Source organism: Narcine bancroftii, chromosome 6 (genome assembly GCF_036971445.1).
Source record: "Narcine bancroftii isolate sNarBan1 chromosome 6, sNarBan1.hap1, whole genome shotgun sequence".
NCBI classification, from domain to species: domain Eukaryota; kingdom Metazoa; phylum Chordata; class Chondrichthyes; order Torpediniformes; family Narcinidae; genus Narcine; species Narcine bancroftii.
Genome location: NC_091474.1, coordinates 141,011,957 through 141,029,717, shown reverse-complemented (window position 1 = coordinate 141,029,717; position 17,761 = coordinate 141,011,957). Strand labels below are relative to the sequence as shown.

Here is a 17,761-nt window from a genome sequence, read left to right as displayed (position 1 = left end):
GGCCATCAAGCCTTGCCGGAGTGAGAAGTTTCAGATATCCATGAATATATTGGCATGTTGTTCTGTCATTAATTAGCAATATTTAAAAGGTTTGGTTTGCTTGGAAAATTCTGAATCCAAAACATGTGGTTGGTTCCAATATATATTTAAATCTAGTTGAATCTCTTCAATTATATTTCTTTTTTACGTTTGACACTTCACTACCAATAGCTGTGAAATGGCATACTCCATCAGAGCCAGAGATTACAGCTGGAACAACATCAACAAATACCATCGACATGTTTCCTGTCACCAGAGGCCCAAACACCCTTCACAACTGAAAGATCAAAGATGCCTTCTACTCAATCCTCTGCCTGCAACTTGGGAAATTGGACCACCAGGCTGTATTCCTCCTTGCCACTTAGAAGCAGAAGCTGAAATGCAAGGATTCAGTGAATAGAATCATACAATGTTGGTGTGACGGTATAGATGACATGCCAAATATCTACTTTTGAGTCAGTTGACTGGTCCACATTCAGGAACTCAGCAGTCAACCTAAATGACAATAGTATGCTACTATTGTTGCATACTTCATCAGCAAATGTATGGAGGACTCCATCTGAAAGAAGGCAATCGGGACGTTCTCCAATTGGAAGCTGCAGAAAAAAAAAAACAAGTGATACACTCTCTATTGGAGTCCAGGTCTGAGGCTTTCAAATTGGGCAACCCTGATCTATACAAGAAATCCAGGTATGATTTCTGCAAGGCCATCAGGTATACTGGGAAACAATACCAGGCTAAGCTAGAGTCCCGGATTAATCTCACAGACATCTATTGATTGTGGCAAGGTAGGCATTCTGCCCTGGGACATTTGGATAACAAGGACACCTATGTCAGACTCCTATTTATTGACTACAGTTCTGTCTTCAACACTTTAGTCCCAAATCAACTCATCCCCAAACTCTGAGATATTGGTATCAGCACCTCCTCAGAAATGGATTCTCAATTTCCTGACCAGCAGACCATAATGAGTGAGGATTGGTGACCACATCTCCTTCACAATGGTCCTTGACACTGGTTCCCCACAAGGCTGCATACTCAGCCCCAACTTTTCTCCCCATACACTAATGATTATGTGGTCAAACACTGCTGTAACTCCATCTACAAGTTACACACTTATGGTGTGCTGGATCTCAAACAATTAGGAGACATAGTCGAGGAAGGAGGTAGAGAGTCTTGTGGCATGGTGTCCAGATAACAACCTCTCTCTTAATGGCTCAAAAACAAAGTGTCTGGCTATTGACTTCAGGAAATGAAGCAGGACCACATATCTCTGTAGTGAGGTGGAGACTTCATATGCGTAGGAGTAAATATCACTTGCAATCTGTTGTGATGTAACCACATTGATGTAATGATCAAGAAACCTGAGAAAATTTGGCATGTCCCACAGGTCTCTTGCCATCACTAACAGAACCTGCCTGAATGGATCACAACTTGATGTGGGAACTGTTGTGTCCAGGACCGCAAGAAATGGGAGAGATGTGAACACGACTCAGGGTATCGTGCAAACCATCCTCCCGTCCTTCAACTCAGTCTATATCCACTCTGTCTCAGGAAAGCTGTTAATATATGTTTGGGCCTATCCCACCTGGGTTATATTCTCTTCTCCCCTGTTGTTGGGCAGAATACATGTGTGCTTGAAAACAAACCTCTAGGACAACTTCTCCCTGCCGTTATCAGTCTCTTGAATGGATCTCTCATGGCTTGCACTGTTTTTCAATGTTCTCTATATCCTGGACTCTTTGAGTTAATGTAACAATACTCCCTACACTGTTGTTTATTTATAATGTTCATTATTACACAACCAGCTGTTTAAGTTGACTGGCTGACATAGCAAGGAAAACATCTTTATTGTCATATCTTGATACACGTGACAATAAACAATTCAATTCAGTTTAGTCAATGCAAACAAAATCGTTGTTCATGTTTATTTTAAACTGGCCGGCAAGCACAGCCTTGCACTTCATGTACTACAAGGAGCAAATCCTTCTTGGCCTCTGTTTATGAATTTAGTAAAATGCAAAAGGATATTATGTTGCTATGGAGACTGTTCTGTGCAGGAAATCCTAAGTAAGCACTTTTATTCCTATAGAACAAAAAACATTCATCATCTCAATGTTTGAAGGCTGCTTTATTCCAGTTACTGTTCTTATGAGAGAAAGATGATTTGGAATTGAACTGCACAATCATTGGATTCCTGGATAAAATAAATCAAACCTGCACCTGTCAACACCATAAATTCTAGGATGATACCACATCTTTGTAATCCAGTAGTTTAGAACTGCTCTGTATTCAGGGTTTTATTTAGACCAAAGTCACAAAGGAAAAAATATTTTTAAGAAGTCCTCAAGCCCGAAATGTTGGTAAATATATCTTTGCTTCTTCTGGACGCTGCTGAGTTCCTCCAGCATTTTTGTGTTTTTACTACAATCGCAGCATCTCCAGATCTTTTGTGTTTCACAAGAAAACAATACCTGTTTAATTTATAACATTCTCCTGTGGTTAATACTGTACCATGAATATCTTATTTGAGTTTAGCAAGATGGTTTTCATCTATCTCTGTACATGTGCATGAACCCTTGTACACATATACACATGATTGTGTGCACAGACACTCTGAATTGCACTTCTGTCTCGGGCATCAAATGACAAAGAAATAACAATTAAGTGCAAGCCCTAGATTTTCTGACAGTACCTCACCCATCTGTCTCTTTTGTTGCCATCCCCAAATGCTGCAGCCAGGCCTGGAGTCATCGCAGATAGACTTCAGTTTGGACTCAGGAGAGGGAAGGCATTTTAAGGTCTCACATTTCCAACCATTTTGTTTTGTCATAGTTTGTCCTCTGTGATTTAGGATTGCGTACCCCTTTTCAGAGTCTTCACAGATAAGACAATGATCCTGCTAAATTACTTTAGAACATGGAATATTATTGCACAGTTCAGGCCCTTCTTCCCATAATGTTGTGCTGACCTATGTAAACCTCCTACACAACAATTATGAAGCAGATGCACTCCTCCAATTCTGGCAGGGAATCATACAACAGGCTTTTCTTGTATACATTGTACTGGTTCTAAGTACATTAACAATTGCACCTATGGGGATTAGTAGATGCCAGATAAATGTATTTTATGGTTGCTTTAGATTTACTCTTACAATGCCTAACATACACCTGCATTAAGAATAAACAGTTTTTTAAAAAACTACTATACTGTACTTACACTTGTGACAGAGTATATAAAAATGTTTTTGGGAGATAAATTGGGAAAGGTTTGTTAGAGTAGGTTACATGCAAACACTTTAAAACAGATCTTATTTGAAATACTGGAGCTCTGTTTATGCCAAACATAGTGGCTTCTTTCAGTTTTTTTCCCAGAGCTTTGAAGAGTGCTCAAGAGAATTCACTAATGGATTGTTGTTTACCAAAGCAACAGATGAAAGAGAATGCCAGCACCACTATTGTGTGCAGGAGAGTTTTGCTGTTGTAAGAGGGTCATGTGGTTTTACAAGCAGAGAGAGTCAAACAGGCTTTCTCTCAATCTTGGAGTGTGTGTATGTGTGAGAGAGAGAAAAGCAGAGATCACTCTGACTTCTCTGCAAGAAGTTGTTGGAACTGGAACAGGACAAGCTGGCAAGCTTTTAGAAGATAGCCTGGTCGAAGCCCTTGTGGTTCTTGCAAGAGGAGAGGACTGGCTGTCTAATGTTTCACTTGGAATAAGAGAAACAAAAAGGAACTCTCCGGTGACCTGAAAGAAAGAGGTTATCATCTGGAGAACCTTGAAAGGGGAAAGTTTCATCAGCAAGATACTGAGGTGACTGATTGAAATTCATCAGTTGTGGATGTCCTGGAACAACAAATCTCTCTCTGAACACCGACAAGAACCTTCCTGAGCGGTAACCATTTACCTTGCAAGCACCAAAGCCTGGTGAACTTTACAAATGTTAAATTCTGTGCACAGTGTAAGAATTGCCTGTAACCAGGAGGAATGAGAAGTGAGATTGAACTGTGAACCAAAGAACTTCTATGAACTTACACACACACACATTACGTACACGTGCACTTAGAATTAGATGGGGGTTAAGTTAATAATAGATAAGTTAAAGTTTGAGTCTGTTTTCATGTTTAAGTAACCAATTGTCTTGGTGAATATCTATTGCTGCTGGGTTTATGGTTCTGGGCTTGTAACACACTGAACAAACTTCACTTCCATGAATATATAAACCATAAAACATTTTACTTTATTTTCAGTCACATTTTTTGAAAAACTTTAAATGTCACTTCATCTACGGGTTCCTCCCCGTCCATAGAGCTGCCTGAAAGACAAACAATAACATATAGAAAATTAGTGCCCCCCCCCCCACCTGCCCAAGTTTACAGATAAAGCCTCTGACCAGGGAGACTCTTATTAAGCAGGGATAAAGAGACACTTTAAGAGTGTCACACCAGTGACATCAACCGGTTCTTCATCCTAGGCGACGCCATTGCTGTTTCACATAAGTTTATTCAAACAGCTACTATGAGCAAGGCACTCCACTGGCTGAATATTTGCTCCCATCTTCACCAAAGGTTTCTTCAGACAACATGTACTTTTACAATTTGAAATGTATGTATTTTTACTTTTTATTTTATTCTTTTTTTTATTTATTTTCCTTTTTTTTTTGCCAGTTGCTTGAGGCTGCTGGCTGCTTAAATTTCAGACAGCAGGGTAATATGGTAAAGTTTTAGTGGTTCAAAATTCAATAATTTCTTCATTTTTTACATTGTTTGTCATAACAGCATGGATGGTCTTACAGTAGGTTAGATGTCTGGAAGTTGCTCCATTTTCTGTGCAATGTTCAAGGCTTAATGGTGTCAAAGCTGAAGGACTTGCGTGATCTTTGACCATGACCCTGAACTCCGTATCCACCCAAATGCAGTAAGGATGTGACTGCAGTACATGGTTAAAGCTCTCAAGATTATTTTGGCTCCAACTTTCTTCCTTTAAATTTCAACAAGTGACAAAGAAGCCAGAATGTGGTGCAAACAACATTATGCAAATAACCTTGGATATTTAATGCACTGTTCATCTTTTGCTGCTGAGTCAATACAGAATTCACTCCTGACCCCATGGTTGTGCAGCATTCATCCTAGAGATGTAAATTTTCAAGAGAAAGACCATCATCACCATTAGAGATAAATGCAGACTTGTTAGCATTCTCTGAGAATAAATAAAATGTGCTTCTCTAATCATTTGGGCAATATTAGTTTACGGGGCTTTCCTTCTCCAAAATTGATATGGGTTATTTTCCATTCCGATGATAAGATGGGATCTCATTCAAAATACTTTGTATGTAACAATGCAGCAATTTATCAATGTTAAATCAATGAATCTAATGAATTATAGGCCAGTGTATTTGTTAGTGAGCCTTACATCAATTATAAGGATAGAGCTGAAATTTTAGGGACAGCGTTTACATGCAGTTGGGAAAATCTTGGACTTGTCAGGGAAAGCTAGCATAACTTGATGTGAGGGAGGTCCTGTCTCACAAATTTGAGTCTTTTGAGGAAGTGATGAAGTTAATTGATGATGGGGCAGGGGATTTTTTTTCTACATGGAATTTAGAACAGCATTTTACAAGGTCCCTTCCAGTAGGTGCAGAAGATTAGTCTCAAGGGAACTTGGATACAAAATTTTTTGATCATGGAAGACAGAGTAAAGTGGTGGTAGGATGTTTCTCTGGAGATTTGTGACCAGCAGTGTTCTGCAAAGATTATTATTGAGACTAATTTGTTGTTTGTAATACCTGTGAATGATCTGAATGAAAATGTAAGTGGTCAGATGTGGCGACGTGAAAATTGTGGATTTTTTTAAAATTAAGAGGCATTTTAATAAACACTTAAATAGGCAAGGAAGAGGGATACAGACCATGTGAAGACAAAGGAGATTATTTCAGATTAGTATTCTGGTCAGCCCAGTCACAGTGGGCCATAGGCCCTGTTCCCATGATGTACTGTTCTATGTTCTCATGTTGTAAATCATTTTCATTCAAGATACACAAGTTCAGCATCTTACTGATTCTTAAAATAGAAGGTAGCTCACAGAAAATAATAGAGCTTTGTGCTCGACACCATCTTATTTTACAGTTACAGTTGGTATGTTATCAGTCGGTATGTTTTCATTTCAGGGATTTTCAGCTACTTTGCACTTGAGCAAAAACTTTTCAATGAGAGTATTGTTGTTTACCTAAATGAAAACCATTGTAGCAACACACAAATCTGCCACAACAAACCAGGCTAGGAGCTTTGTTTGTGTTGTGGATGTTGGTGATTGACAACAGTACATGGTGACTACAAAATGAATGGATATTTGGATTTTAGGGGAGTCAAAAAGTCTGGGTTCCTGCAGGAAATTGGAAATGAGGTAAAAGATTAAATGTGATCTTATTGAATAGTGAAGCACTCACAGGTATCTGAATGCTGCTAGTTTTTTTTCCCTCATTAATGCCTAATAGTACAGGAGTTCTCCAGGTCACAAATGACTGACTTACAGAAATTTGGTTTAAATTCTTTTTGAAGTGTTTTTCAACCTAGCAATAATAATATGTTCTCTGGTCTTCGTTAATGACATTTGACAGTATATATTCCATTAGTTTAATTATGGGCAGTATTGTGTTGATCATTCAATTAAATGAAAAAAGTACAGCAAGTGAATTAAAGTAATATGATGTGGACCTTTCTCAGGAAGACAACTCTTGCATACCAGGGCCTGCCTGTATTCACTGTTTAGTTACTCACCTACAGGCATGGAGATGATTCATTTCAAACTTCTGCTTTAAAGACAGAATGATAAAATAGAAAAAATGTATCTTGGTGCTTAGAATCCATCACATTGCCTGGATAAAGTAACATGTTGCAGGGTGTCAATATATAGATTATTTCTGTAAAGATGAACCATTTTCCATCGAAGGCTTCCCTTAATAAGACATTTCAGAGTTGTGATCTTAATAAGGGAAAATTCCCTTGATGGATGATTTGGAAAATTCCAATTTGCAAAACATTTTTATCATCTAGATCTGAGAAAAATAATTGTTTAGTGCTTATCCATTTGAAAATGCTATTAATGAAAATTTATATGTTTACATGTTAAATGTACTTCAGAGGTGAACTATTTTACCGTTTCTTTCCTCAGTCAAGTCTACTGTGTGGAAAATGCCCACGGCCAATTGGTACGAGACCTTGACTTCAATCCCAACAAGCAGTACTACTTAGCAAGCTGTGGCGATGATTGTAAAGTGAAGTTTTGGGATACTAGAAATGTTCAAGAACCAGTCAAGGCTTTAGAAGAACACTCCCACTGGTAAGCATTTTTTCTCTCTCAGCAGGACACAGGTTCATTAACTCACTCATTTCTTTATGTGTATTGCTAGTAATGTTTCTTGATCAACCTTATAAAAGATATGCTTCAGTTGATAAAAATTGTAAGAGACAATTTTGCCTTCTCCTAGGAACTGATGACATTATCTCACTCAAAATGCATAATTGGAATTATTGGGACTAGGCTTTTTCTATACTTCCTTATCATCAAAAAGAAAGCTATTGGTCCATGCAGTCTACGTTGACTCATAGAACAATCACATTTCCCCTTTACCCTCCTCAATAACCTCCCTACCTTCTCATTAACTCCCCCCTGCTTGATTCCACCACCCATTTGCACTGGTAATACAAAGTGGCCAACATATCTTTGGATATGTGGGTTGAAACCAGAGCACCTTTTGGAAACCCATGGCAAACGTGCAAATTCCACACTGCCCACACTGAAGGTCAGGACTGAAATTTGAATTGCTGAAGCTGTGAGGCACTAGTTCTGACTGCACCAGTGTGCCACCTGGACATGTTTGCCAGTCTGTCATTATTATCCTATCTTTCTTCCTTTTCTATTGTGTGCTTGACTAAGTTTGATCTGAATGCCAGTGTAAGCCTTAACTCTGCAAATGCTTGATCAATAAGTGTCTCAAATCATAAAATTGGTCACTATTAATTCTTTTGACACTGACAAGTGCAAGATAATATTGTGCAAGTGTTGTGGCTGAAGAGTTACAGTTTACACTTGGAAATCATGATACATACTCCTGCTAACGCAGAATCCAAAGTGGCCCAGTATATAAATAGTTTGTGTTTGCCTCTTTAACTACAAGATTGTAATAACACAGATTCCTAGAATTAACAAAGGAAAATTGAATGCGGGGATTCTACTTGTCCAGTAATTCCTGATGAAATTGGTATTTGCTTGCACCTGATTGACCTTTCACATTAGATGAGGATTTGTTCAGACTAAATTAGCATCCTCATTGCCAATTAAATGTCTTGTCAGTTCTCAAAGCGTGAAAGCACATCAGTGTACAAGCTAACTTCATGTTTTATCAAGGGGAAGCAATCTGTCATATTTTCTTCCAACACTTCTTGAGATAAAACCATTGCAAGCATTTGTCCCTGCTGAGACCTCCCCATCAAAATTACTAATTTTCTTTGGAGTATGGATGTTTAATTTGAAACAATGTTTTTTTTAAATAACTTTGACTCTGAACAAAATCTGCTGGAGGATCTCAGTGGATCAAGCAGCATCTTTTGGAGAAAAAGAATGGTTGATGGTTCTGGCTGGAGCCATGCATCAAGATTGGGAATGCAGCGAAGAAAGCCAATGCAAAGAGGACAGGATCCCATGTGGGATTGGTGAATCAGGTGGAAGTGAAACAATGACAAACAGAGAAGCAAGGAAAACAGTAGGGCCAGATGGAGAAGGTTGAGTTATGCAGAGTGGAGTGGGTTATTAGAAGGCTGCCAGTGTACTGAAAATCTGCCCCAACCAACTAGCTGGACATTTTCAACCTCTCATGATGGCAGTCAGGTTCCCACCAGCTTCAAAAGGGCATCAATCACCAAGAAGAGTAGCGTGGGCTGCCTCAATGACTACCACCAGCAGCACTAACTTCTACTGTGATGAAATGCTTCAAAAGGTTAGTTATGGCCAGAATTAGCACATAAGTGAGCAAAGATCTGGACCCACTGCAATGCGCCTATTGTCACAATCGCTCCACAGCAGAATATCGTTGGCTCTCCACTCATCTCTGGATCACCTCGAAAACAGTAATTCATACATACGGCTACTCTTCGTATACTACAGTTTGGCCTTCAATACCATTATTCCCTCAGTGCTGGTCAAGAAGCTACAAACTTTAGGCCTCTCTAGTCCACTCTGCAACTGATCCTTGATTTTCTCATCAGAAGACCACAGTCAGTACAAATTAGAAACAATGTCTCCTCCTTACAGTCGCACTCCAAGGATGCATGATTAGTTCACTGCTCTACTCATTGTACACCCATGACTGTGGTCATCTACAAATTTGCCAATGACACTACAGTTGTCAGAAGAATCACAAACGGTAACGAGGAAGCATATATGACATAGATCAGTTCATTGAATGGAGTAATGACAACAACCTTGTGCTCTACATCAGCAAAACCAAGGAGATGATTGTGAACTTCAGGAGGAAGTCAGGGGAACACAACCCAGTCTTCATCAAGGGCTCAGTAGTAGAGAGGGTCAAGAACTTCAAATCCCTGGATGTCAACATCTCCAAGGATCTGTCCTGGAGCCTCCACATTGATGCAATCACAAAAAAGGCTCGCCAGGGGCTATACTTTGTGAGGTGTCTGAGGAGATTCATTATCTCACCAAAGACTCATGTAAACTTCTACAGGTGTGTACCATGGAGAGCATTCTGGCTGGTTGCATCACTGCCTGGTACTGAGGCGCCAATTCTCATGACAAGAATAAACTCTAGAGGGCTATTAACTCGGCCTGCGACTTCGCTCTGTCAAGAACATCTACATGAGGCAATATCTTAAAAAAGCAGACTCTATCCTCAAAATCCCCCACCAACCAGGCCATGCCCTCTTCACTCTGCTACCATTGGGGAAAAGGTACAGGAGTCTAAAGGCGAGCACTCAGCAGCACAAGGACAACTTCTTTCCCGCTGTCATCAGATTCCTGGATAATCAATGAAACAAAGACATGGCCTAACTTTTTTGAGCTCTATTATTGTTATTATTTTATTTTTTTATAGTAATGTCACAAGACTTTTATAATACAACTCTGATTATCCAAAATGATCGGGACCGGTCCTATTTCGGATAATTTTTTTTAGTGGGGTAAACTGGTCATTGTTTAAAAAAAAACCAGCCCAATAGCAACAGAAAATCACTTGTGACAATGTTTATACAACAACAAACAACAAAAGAAGGCTTTTAAAGCATTAAAATAATGTTAAATTCTTACCCCAAAAAAGCTGGCCACCGCCAATCACTGACACCTCCTCACCGAGGACCCGCTCATGCCAGAAGCCCAAGGTACACTGCTGCTGCAGGGGAGCCTGATTTCCCTCACTGCCACCAAGAGCCAAGGTCCATGCTGCCACAGGGGAGCCTGATTTTCCTCGCTGCTGCCAGGAGCCTGAGGTCTGTGCTGCTGTCGGGGAGCCCGACGTCTGCTACTGCCGCTGGGTGTCCAATGTCCCTTGTCAGTTCAACTCTGAAAAGATTTTGGGAAAATGAGGATTTCTGATTTATTTTTTAAAAATTTCGGATAGTTGATGATTTCCAAGAATCCGATTTATGATTATCAGAGTTGTACTTTATGAATGTTTGCAGAATGACGCTGACACAAAACACCAAATTTAATGACTTGTTCATGACAATAAATCCTGATTCTGATTACTAGTAGTTGATAAGAGAAGGTAACAACAGTGGTTTAACCTGAGACCCGATGGAACCAATATGTGGCTGGGAAGTTAGTGGAAGATTCCAGTGGAGAAGTAGGGGTGAAAAGGGATAGAACCAAAGTAAAGGGTGATAAAATGGACTGGGTATGAAAGAATTTCTAGTCTGAAATTTAAAAATTCTCTGTTCATCCTATTGGGCTGGAGATGGTGCAGGCAGAATACGAGGTATTTTTCCTCTAGGTTACATTGGGCAGTGAAAAAGCCCAGGATAGACAGGTCAGTGACAAAGAGAGCTGAAATGGCCTGCAACCATTATGGACAGAAAGTAGATGCTTTCTCTGCTCCCCAATGTGTGTTTGGTCCCACTGATGTAGAAGAATCTATGTCGGCAGCACCTGGTGCAATAGATAAGGTTTGAGGAGTTGGCCACTTTCACCCCTTATCCTTCTAAACCTTTGCTATACATGTCCCTGTCCACGTGTGGAGCCACTGGAGATTCTCAGGAACTCGGGGAAGTTAACACCATCATTTTGAAAAGAATCCACATTACACAAGGCAAAAGTGTTGGAGATCTAAGAACACAAAGGTAGAAAAAAGCCTGAGCCTGATCAAATGTATCCTAGAACATGATGGAAAGCTAGGAATTAAATTGTGGGGGCTTTAACAGAGATAATAATGCACCATTGTTAGCCAAAGTGCTGGAAAGCTAATATTGTGGACAGCACAGTTAGTGTAGCGATTAGCATGACACTGTTACAGTGCCAGTGTCCTGGGTTCTAATCTGACGCTGTCTGTCAGGAATTTGTACATTCTCCCAGGGTTTTGTATGTGTCTGCGTGGGTTTTCCCTGTGCGTTCTGGTTTCTTCCCACCTCCAAAATGTATGGGGTTGTAGATTAATTTGGGTGTAATTGGGTGGCATGGGTTTAAATGGCTGGAATTGGCTCCTACCATGCTGTAAATAAAGTTTAATAAACAATCAAAATTTATGAAAGGCTGCAAGGGAAAAACTTGGAACTACAGACTGATGGGCCTAAAATCAGTAGCTGGAGAGTTATTGCAGGATAGGATCTACATGCATTGAGAAGACCAGGACTCGTTTGGTATAGTCGACATAGTTTTGTTCATGGAAAATTATGCCTTACAAATTTGACAACATTTTTTTGAGAGGTGACCAGGATTGATGAGTGCAGGGCAGTAGATGTTTTCTACAAGGACTTTAACATGGTAGGCTGGTCTGAAAGATTAGATTACAATGGGTCCATAGTGAGCTCACCAGTTGGTTATAAAACTGGCTTGGCAGTAGGAGGCAGAGGGTGGTGATAGTGGAGGGTTGTTTTCATACTGGAATGCCTGTGAGAAGTGCTGATCCAGAGCGATTGATGCTGGGTCCACTTCATCTATTATATTATAGGTGGCATAGTTAGTAAGTATGCAGATAACACAAAAAATTGGTGGTGTTGTGGATAGTGAAGAAGGTTATCTAAGATTCTCCAGGATATTCATCAACTGAGTCATTAGGCAGAGGAATAGCAGATGGAGTTTAATTTGGATAAGTGCAAGGTGTTATTTGGCAAGTGAAACCAGGTTGTAGGTACAGGTAATGAGTTCCCTGAAAGGGCAATGACGATGATGTTTGGTATAGTTGCCTTGATTGGCCAAGGTATTGAATATAAGAGTTGGGACATCTGCATACTGCTGCATAAGATGGTGATATGAGCGCATTTGGAATATTGCCTTGCTGAAGGAAAGATGTCATTAAACTGGAAAGATGCAAAATATATTCACAGGGATCAGATTTCAGATTTATTGTCAGATTAGATACATGACATCACATACAACCCTGAGATTCTCTTTTTTCCTGCCGACGTGGTAGAATTACCACCAATTGGTAGTGTAAAAAATATAAACTGTGCACAGTGTAAACATGTAAAAAAAATTAAAGAATTGTAAACAGATAATGTATGTAAACAAACCGAAAACAATACAGAGAGAATAAATAAAATCAATAAAGTGCACAAGTAAGAGTCCTTAAATGAGTCTCTGATTGACTTTGTTGTTGAGGATTCTGATCCCAGGGTTTGAGGAGTGACTTACAAGGAGAGTCAGGATCGGCAGTTAATGTTTTTCCTTGAGGATAGAAAGATGAGGGGTGATCATAAGAAGTATATAAAATCATGGATAAGGTGAATGATCACAGTCATTTTCCCCAGATAGGAGAGTTAAAAGTAGAGAGCATACATTTAAAGTGAGAGGGGAATGATTTAAAAATGGCCACAGGGGCATGTTTTTCCAGAGGGCAGTAGATCTATGCAAAGAGCTGCCAGAGGAAGTGGTAGAGACAAATACAGTTATGACATTTAGTTTTTTTATAAACTACCTGTACTGGGTTTTACCAAATATTAAAGTCTATTACTTTGTCTGCTTTTAATTTCAAAAGCACATTTTGCACATCCAAATTTTTAAATACTTTACACAACCAAACAACACACTGCTTCAAATTCCTCATGACTCCTGAACTCATGTTTGAAGTGCTCCCCAGGCCTTTACAGCAGAGCCATGGCTCACAGCCAGCTTGAATCATCCAATCCTCACACTCTGCATCTTCCTGCAATTTAGCATGGAGTGTGGATTTGCTGATTTTTAAAAAATGGCTGCACAGGTGAAAAGGAATCCCAAAGGCTAACTTTGAGCAAGCCTTAATATTGTTGCTTGGTAAACCTGTGCAAAATGAATTTATCAGCCATAATATCTAATCCTTGTCAAAATAATTAATTTCTTATGTAATCAATGAACAGAGCAGATGAGTATCTGGGTACACTTCCTTTTGATGTATTAAAGTATTCAGCAACGATGATTTTCACGTCCCACAAAACAACCCATTCTTCTTATTTGCAGGGTTTGGAGTGTCCGATACAATCATTCACATGATCAGTTGTTGTTGACTGCCAGCAGTGATAGTAGAGTCATTCTTTCCAACATGGTGTCTATTTCATCCGAGCCCTTCGGTCACTTAGTGGATGACGATGACTTCAGTGACCAAGAAGAGAACCAGCATGAAGAGAAGTATGTTAACTGTCACATAATTTTAACCTTAGAAGGATAGTAGCATTTTGATAGTGTGAGAAGTTTGGTAGCAATATCAACAACTCCTGTGCATGAATAATTTAGTATTATTTTGATAATTAACTTGCCATGGTATAGAGAAAGTAACACAGAAGAAATCTAACCTTATTTTGTAAGAATGAGAAATTGTCTTTGGGACAAGCAACAGTGCTTTCTTCCTTGTTTGTGTTGTCCATATCACAAGATCCATGAGGAAAACCTTATTGATTATCAGTGATTTTAATTGTAATGATCACTGCAGGATATGTAACTTTCTCCGTGGAAATTGAAAATATAGCTTTAAAAAAAAGAATGTAATTTTAATTTCTCATTTTGACTGCATGTGGAACCCAGTCAATGATCAGGTTGGAAAATTAGAACAATAATCTTGCAACCTAACCTATGCTCCTATTATGAGACATCCTGCCAGGACATAGCAAAATAATTTATCCTCAATAAGATTATATCAAAATGTGTTAATTATTTTCAAATACAGATTAATTTTGACTAAAACAGTCATTTGTAACAATGCAGTCACTTAATAAATTAGAGTTGTAGAGTTATATAGGCCATTCAGCCCAACTTCTCCATGCTAACCAAGTAGTCTGCTTGACGCAGTTCCATTAGCCTGCTTTTGGCCCATATCCCTCTAAGTTTCCACTTAAGACTGTTTCCACCTTTCAGAAAATAACCTACAATGGAACCACCATCTTTAAGAAAGATAATAGTGTCATTATGAAAGGTAACTGTTAGAAAAAATTATTACATTCCTTGCATATTGATCTAAGGTTCAAAACTTGAAACCAATTGCCTCTCTTTAATTTTCATTGTTAAATATTTGGAATGTGGGTAATTTTTCTGAATTATTCAAATATTCCACCTGTATCAATATGAAAACAATGTTTTTGAAAATAATTTAAAACATCCAAAAGAGTTACTAAGTGCAACAAAACACTCAAATTCTACTTACCGGTAAATAGTTTCCTCCATGGCAGTGAAATATCGTAAAACCAATGACATACATTTCATCTGTACTCACTATGAGAAAAACTTGGTCTCTGAGACAGCAATTAAATTAATGACTGCATAATAATTTTTATTGGTGGTGGGGGGTTGGTGAGTGGAAATGAATGGCAGTGCACTGCAAGAGCCCTGCTGCACTTAATGCCACAAGATCTTTCATATACACTTGAATAGGTAGATGAGCTTTGGTTCAATAAACACCCAAGAGACTTTGGAGCACTCAATCTAACCAAAAATGAAATGTTAGTTTGAGTGTTCAGTTCTTAGAGAGGGATTTGATCCTGATTTTAAAAGAAACTAATTTGTTCTATTCCTTTATTACCTTACTGTTTTTTTAAAAAAAAAGCACGGAGGCTGTAAGAGTTATTGAGAATGTTTGTTCTTTCTGCGTTAGGCAGATGGAACTAATCAGTTGTTACTTAATAGGAGAACAAAAAAGAAGGGCCAATAGTTGATTGCTGTAGATAAAAAAAATGAGTCTTTTACAGGACAAAGAGAAAGCAAATGGGGGGAAAAGGAAAATATGTTACATGTTCTGCATATAGAAAGAAACTTGGATTATCCTCCATTTTATGAAAACCTGTAGCAAACTGTGACCCACTTGATTAATGTCCACCAAAGACTTCGTGCGGTTTGAAAAATGGTGAAAAGTGCAAGCTAAATACACACAGAAGCTTTCTTCTTAAGCCACATGTTGGACAAAGCATTTTCTGATGGATATGAAATCAAAATGATGTGCAATAGGCAATAATTTAAGGTTGACAAAGTGACCAAAAGGTAAAAACAGAATGCTGGAGAAACTCAGCAGGTCAAACAGTGTTCTTTATATAGCAAAGATAAAGATACATAACCGAAGTTTCAGAATTCAGCAAGGAAGAGCAAAATGTAGGCAGGCACATGAACAAAATGGGGGGGTGGGAGATGGGTAGTGGGAGGAGCCATCCCTCAAGCAAGTGGTAATAGGTGGATAAGGGAGGGAGGGTACACCAGCAAACAAGGAGAGGGGAAATTACTCTTGTAAATCAAGAGGGAAGGGGGTGGAGACCTGGAGGAAAGAAGACAGAGAGATGGGGAACAGAGGGAGAATGGGCAGTAGGCTAGCAGAATCTAGAGAAGTCGATATTAATGCCATCCGGTTGGCGAGGGCCCAGACAGTAAATTAGGTTTGCTCCTCCTCTTGATTTGACAGTATGAGGCCATGGACAGACATGTCAGCGCTGGAGTGGGGCGCAGAATTGAAATGGTTGGCCACTGGGAGATTCCTGTCATTGATGCCGACAGAGCGAAGGTGCTCAGTGAAGTGATCTCCCAGTCAGCGTCCCGTTTCTCCCCGTTTCTCCAATGTAGAGAAGGCCAAAGCAGGAGCACTAAATGCACTACATGACTCCCGCAGATTCATAAGTGAGGTGTTACTTCACTTGGAAGGACTGTTAAAGGTTGGGCAGATGTGACCAGACATTGGAACAAAAAAATGTGTAGACACGAAGTGCAAATTTATGAAGTATAAAGAGAAGGGAAAATGGTGATTGGGCATGCATAGTAATTGCATGTATGGGGGTAGTCATGACAATTAGTATTCATCAGTGTCTGTTCATTGAATCAAGAATACAAAATGGTTTTCCTTGAGTTGTTGCATGGAAAACTGAATAACACTGACATAGCATGTCCTGCTAACAAACATTATATTTTGGTGTGCTAGGTAGATAGCTTAATACTGTTATACAATTGATACCACAAAAGGGGTGGCACGATTGGTGTAGCGGTTAACGCAGTGCCCTTACAGAGCCAGTGATCAGGACCAGGGTTCAAATCCCATGCACTGTCTGTAAGGAGTTGGTACATTCTCCCTGTGGTTGCATGAGTTTTCCCTTGGGCTCCAATTTCCTCCCACCGTTCAAAATTGAACCAGGGCTATAGGACAATCGGGTGTAATTGGGTGGCACGGACTCGTGAGTCGAAATGACCTGTTACCCGTGCTGATTGTCTAAATTTTTTAAAATTAAAAATGTAAATTTAAAATTTAAAAATAATGTGGCTGAAGGTGGTATTGCATTAGGTTGCATTTTTAACCTATGCAGGAGGTCTCTACCAAGAGCTCAAAGTAATCAACCATTTATTGTTTTTTCGTTGCAGGAAAGAGCCATTGCAGGACAGCATAATAGCGACATATGAAGAACATGAAGACAGTGTTTATGCAGTGGAATGGTCCTCAGCTGATCCATGGTTGTTTGCATCTTTAAGTTATGATGGAAGACTTGTCATAAACAGAGTACCGCGGGCATTAAAATATCGTATTTTGTTATAATTTTTAATCTTGTTCTTAAACTATAAAAGTACACTTACTGTTATATAGAACCCTAAAAATTACATTGTGCTATAATATTGCTGGAAACAATAAATAATGACTGACTCAGAAAAATGTATTCCATAAATTTGATAAAGAAATTTAATTATTTTTATGGTATACCTATTGCATCGTTCACAGGTTTTATCAAACATTTAATCTGCAGATGGAGAATTTTTCCCAATTTTCTTCCCATCTCCCATCAATGGAAGATGTCAGAGTATCCTCCAAAATTTAAGGATGCAACATTCAACGTTAATTGGTCTTTTCCACATCACCTTTCCACTGACTCAATGGCTTAGGAAGTACTGCACCCCAATGGGTATTTAGCCATCTTGACACATATACTTCTTATTGTTGATCTTATTTTTAAGATTTGTCCAGATTTTGATTAAATTAACTGATGTATTTACAATACAACTGGTTGAACATTTTGTAATGGAAAGTACAGTTTCACTATTTAGATACTATATTCTAATAAACCAATTTCAGTGC

At 39.0% G+C, this 17,761-nt stretch overlaps 1 protein-coding gene across 3 annotated transcripts in view; it reads left to right on the top strand.

Moving 5' to 3' along the window:
* eipr1 (EARP complex and GARP complex interacting protein 1) overlaps window positions 1-17,341 on the top strand; it is a 109,410-nt gene extending 92,069 nt beyond the window's left edge. For all 3 annotated transcript variants that reach the window (XM_069886197.1, XM_069886198.1, XM_069886199.1), the window contains 3 exons: window positions 7,207-7,374; window positions 13,693-13,860; window positions 17,056-17,341. In XM_069886197.1, coding sequence (XP_069742298.1) covers window positions 7,207-7,374; window positions 13,693-13,860; window positions 17,056-17,227 — 508 coding nt within the window. In that variant the 3' untranslated portion in view covers window positions 17,228-17,341. The remainder of the gene's footprint in view (window positions 1-7,206; window positions 7,375-13,692; window positions 13,861-17,055) is intronic.
* The last annotated feature ends 420 nt before the right edge of the window (window positions 17,342-17,761 follow it).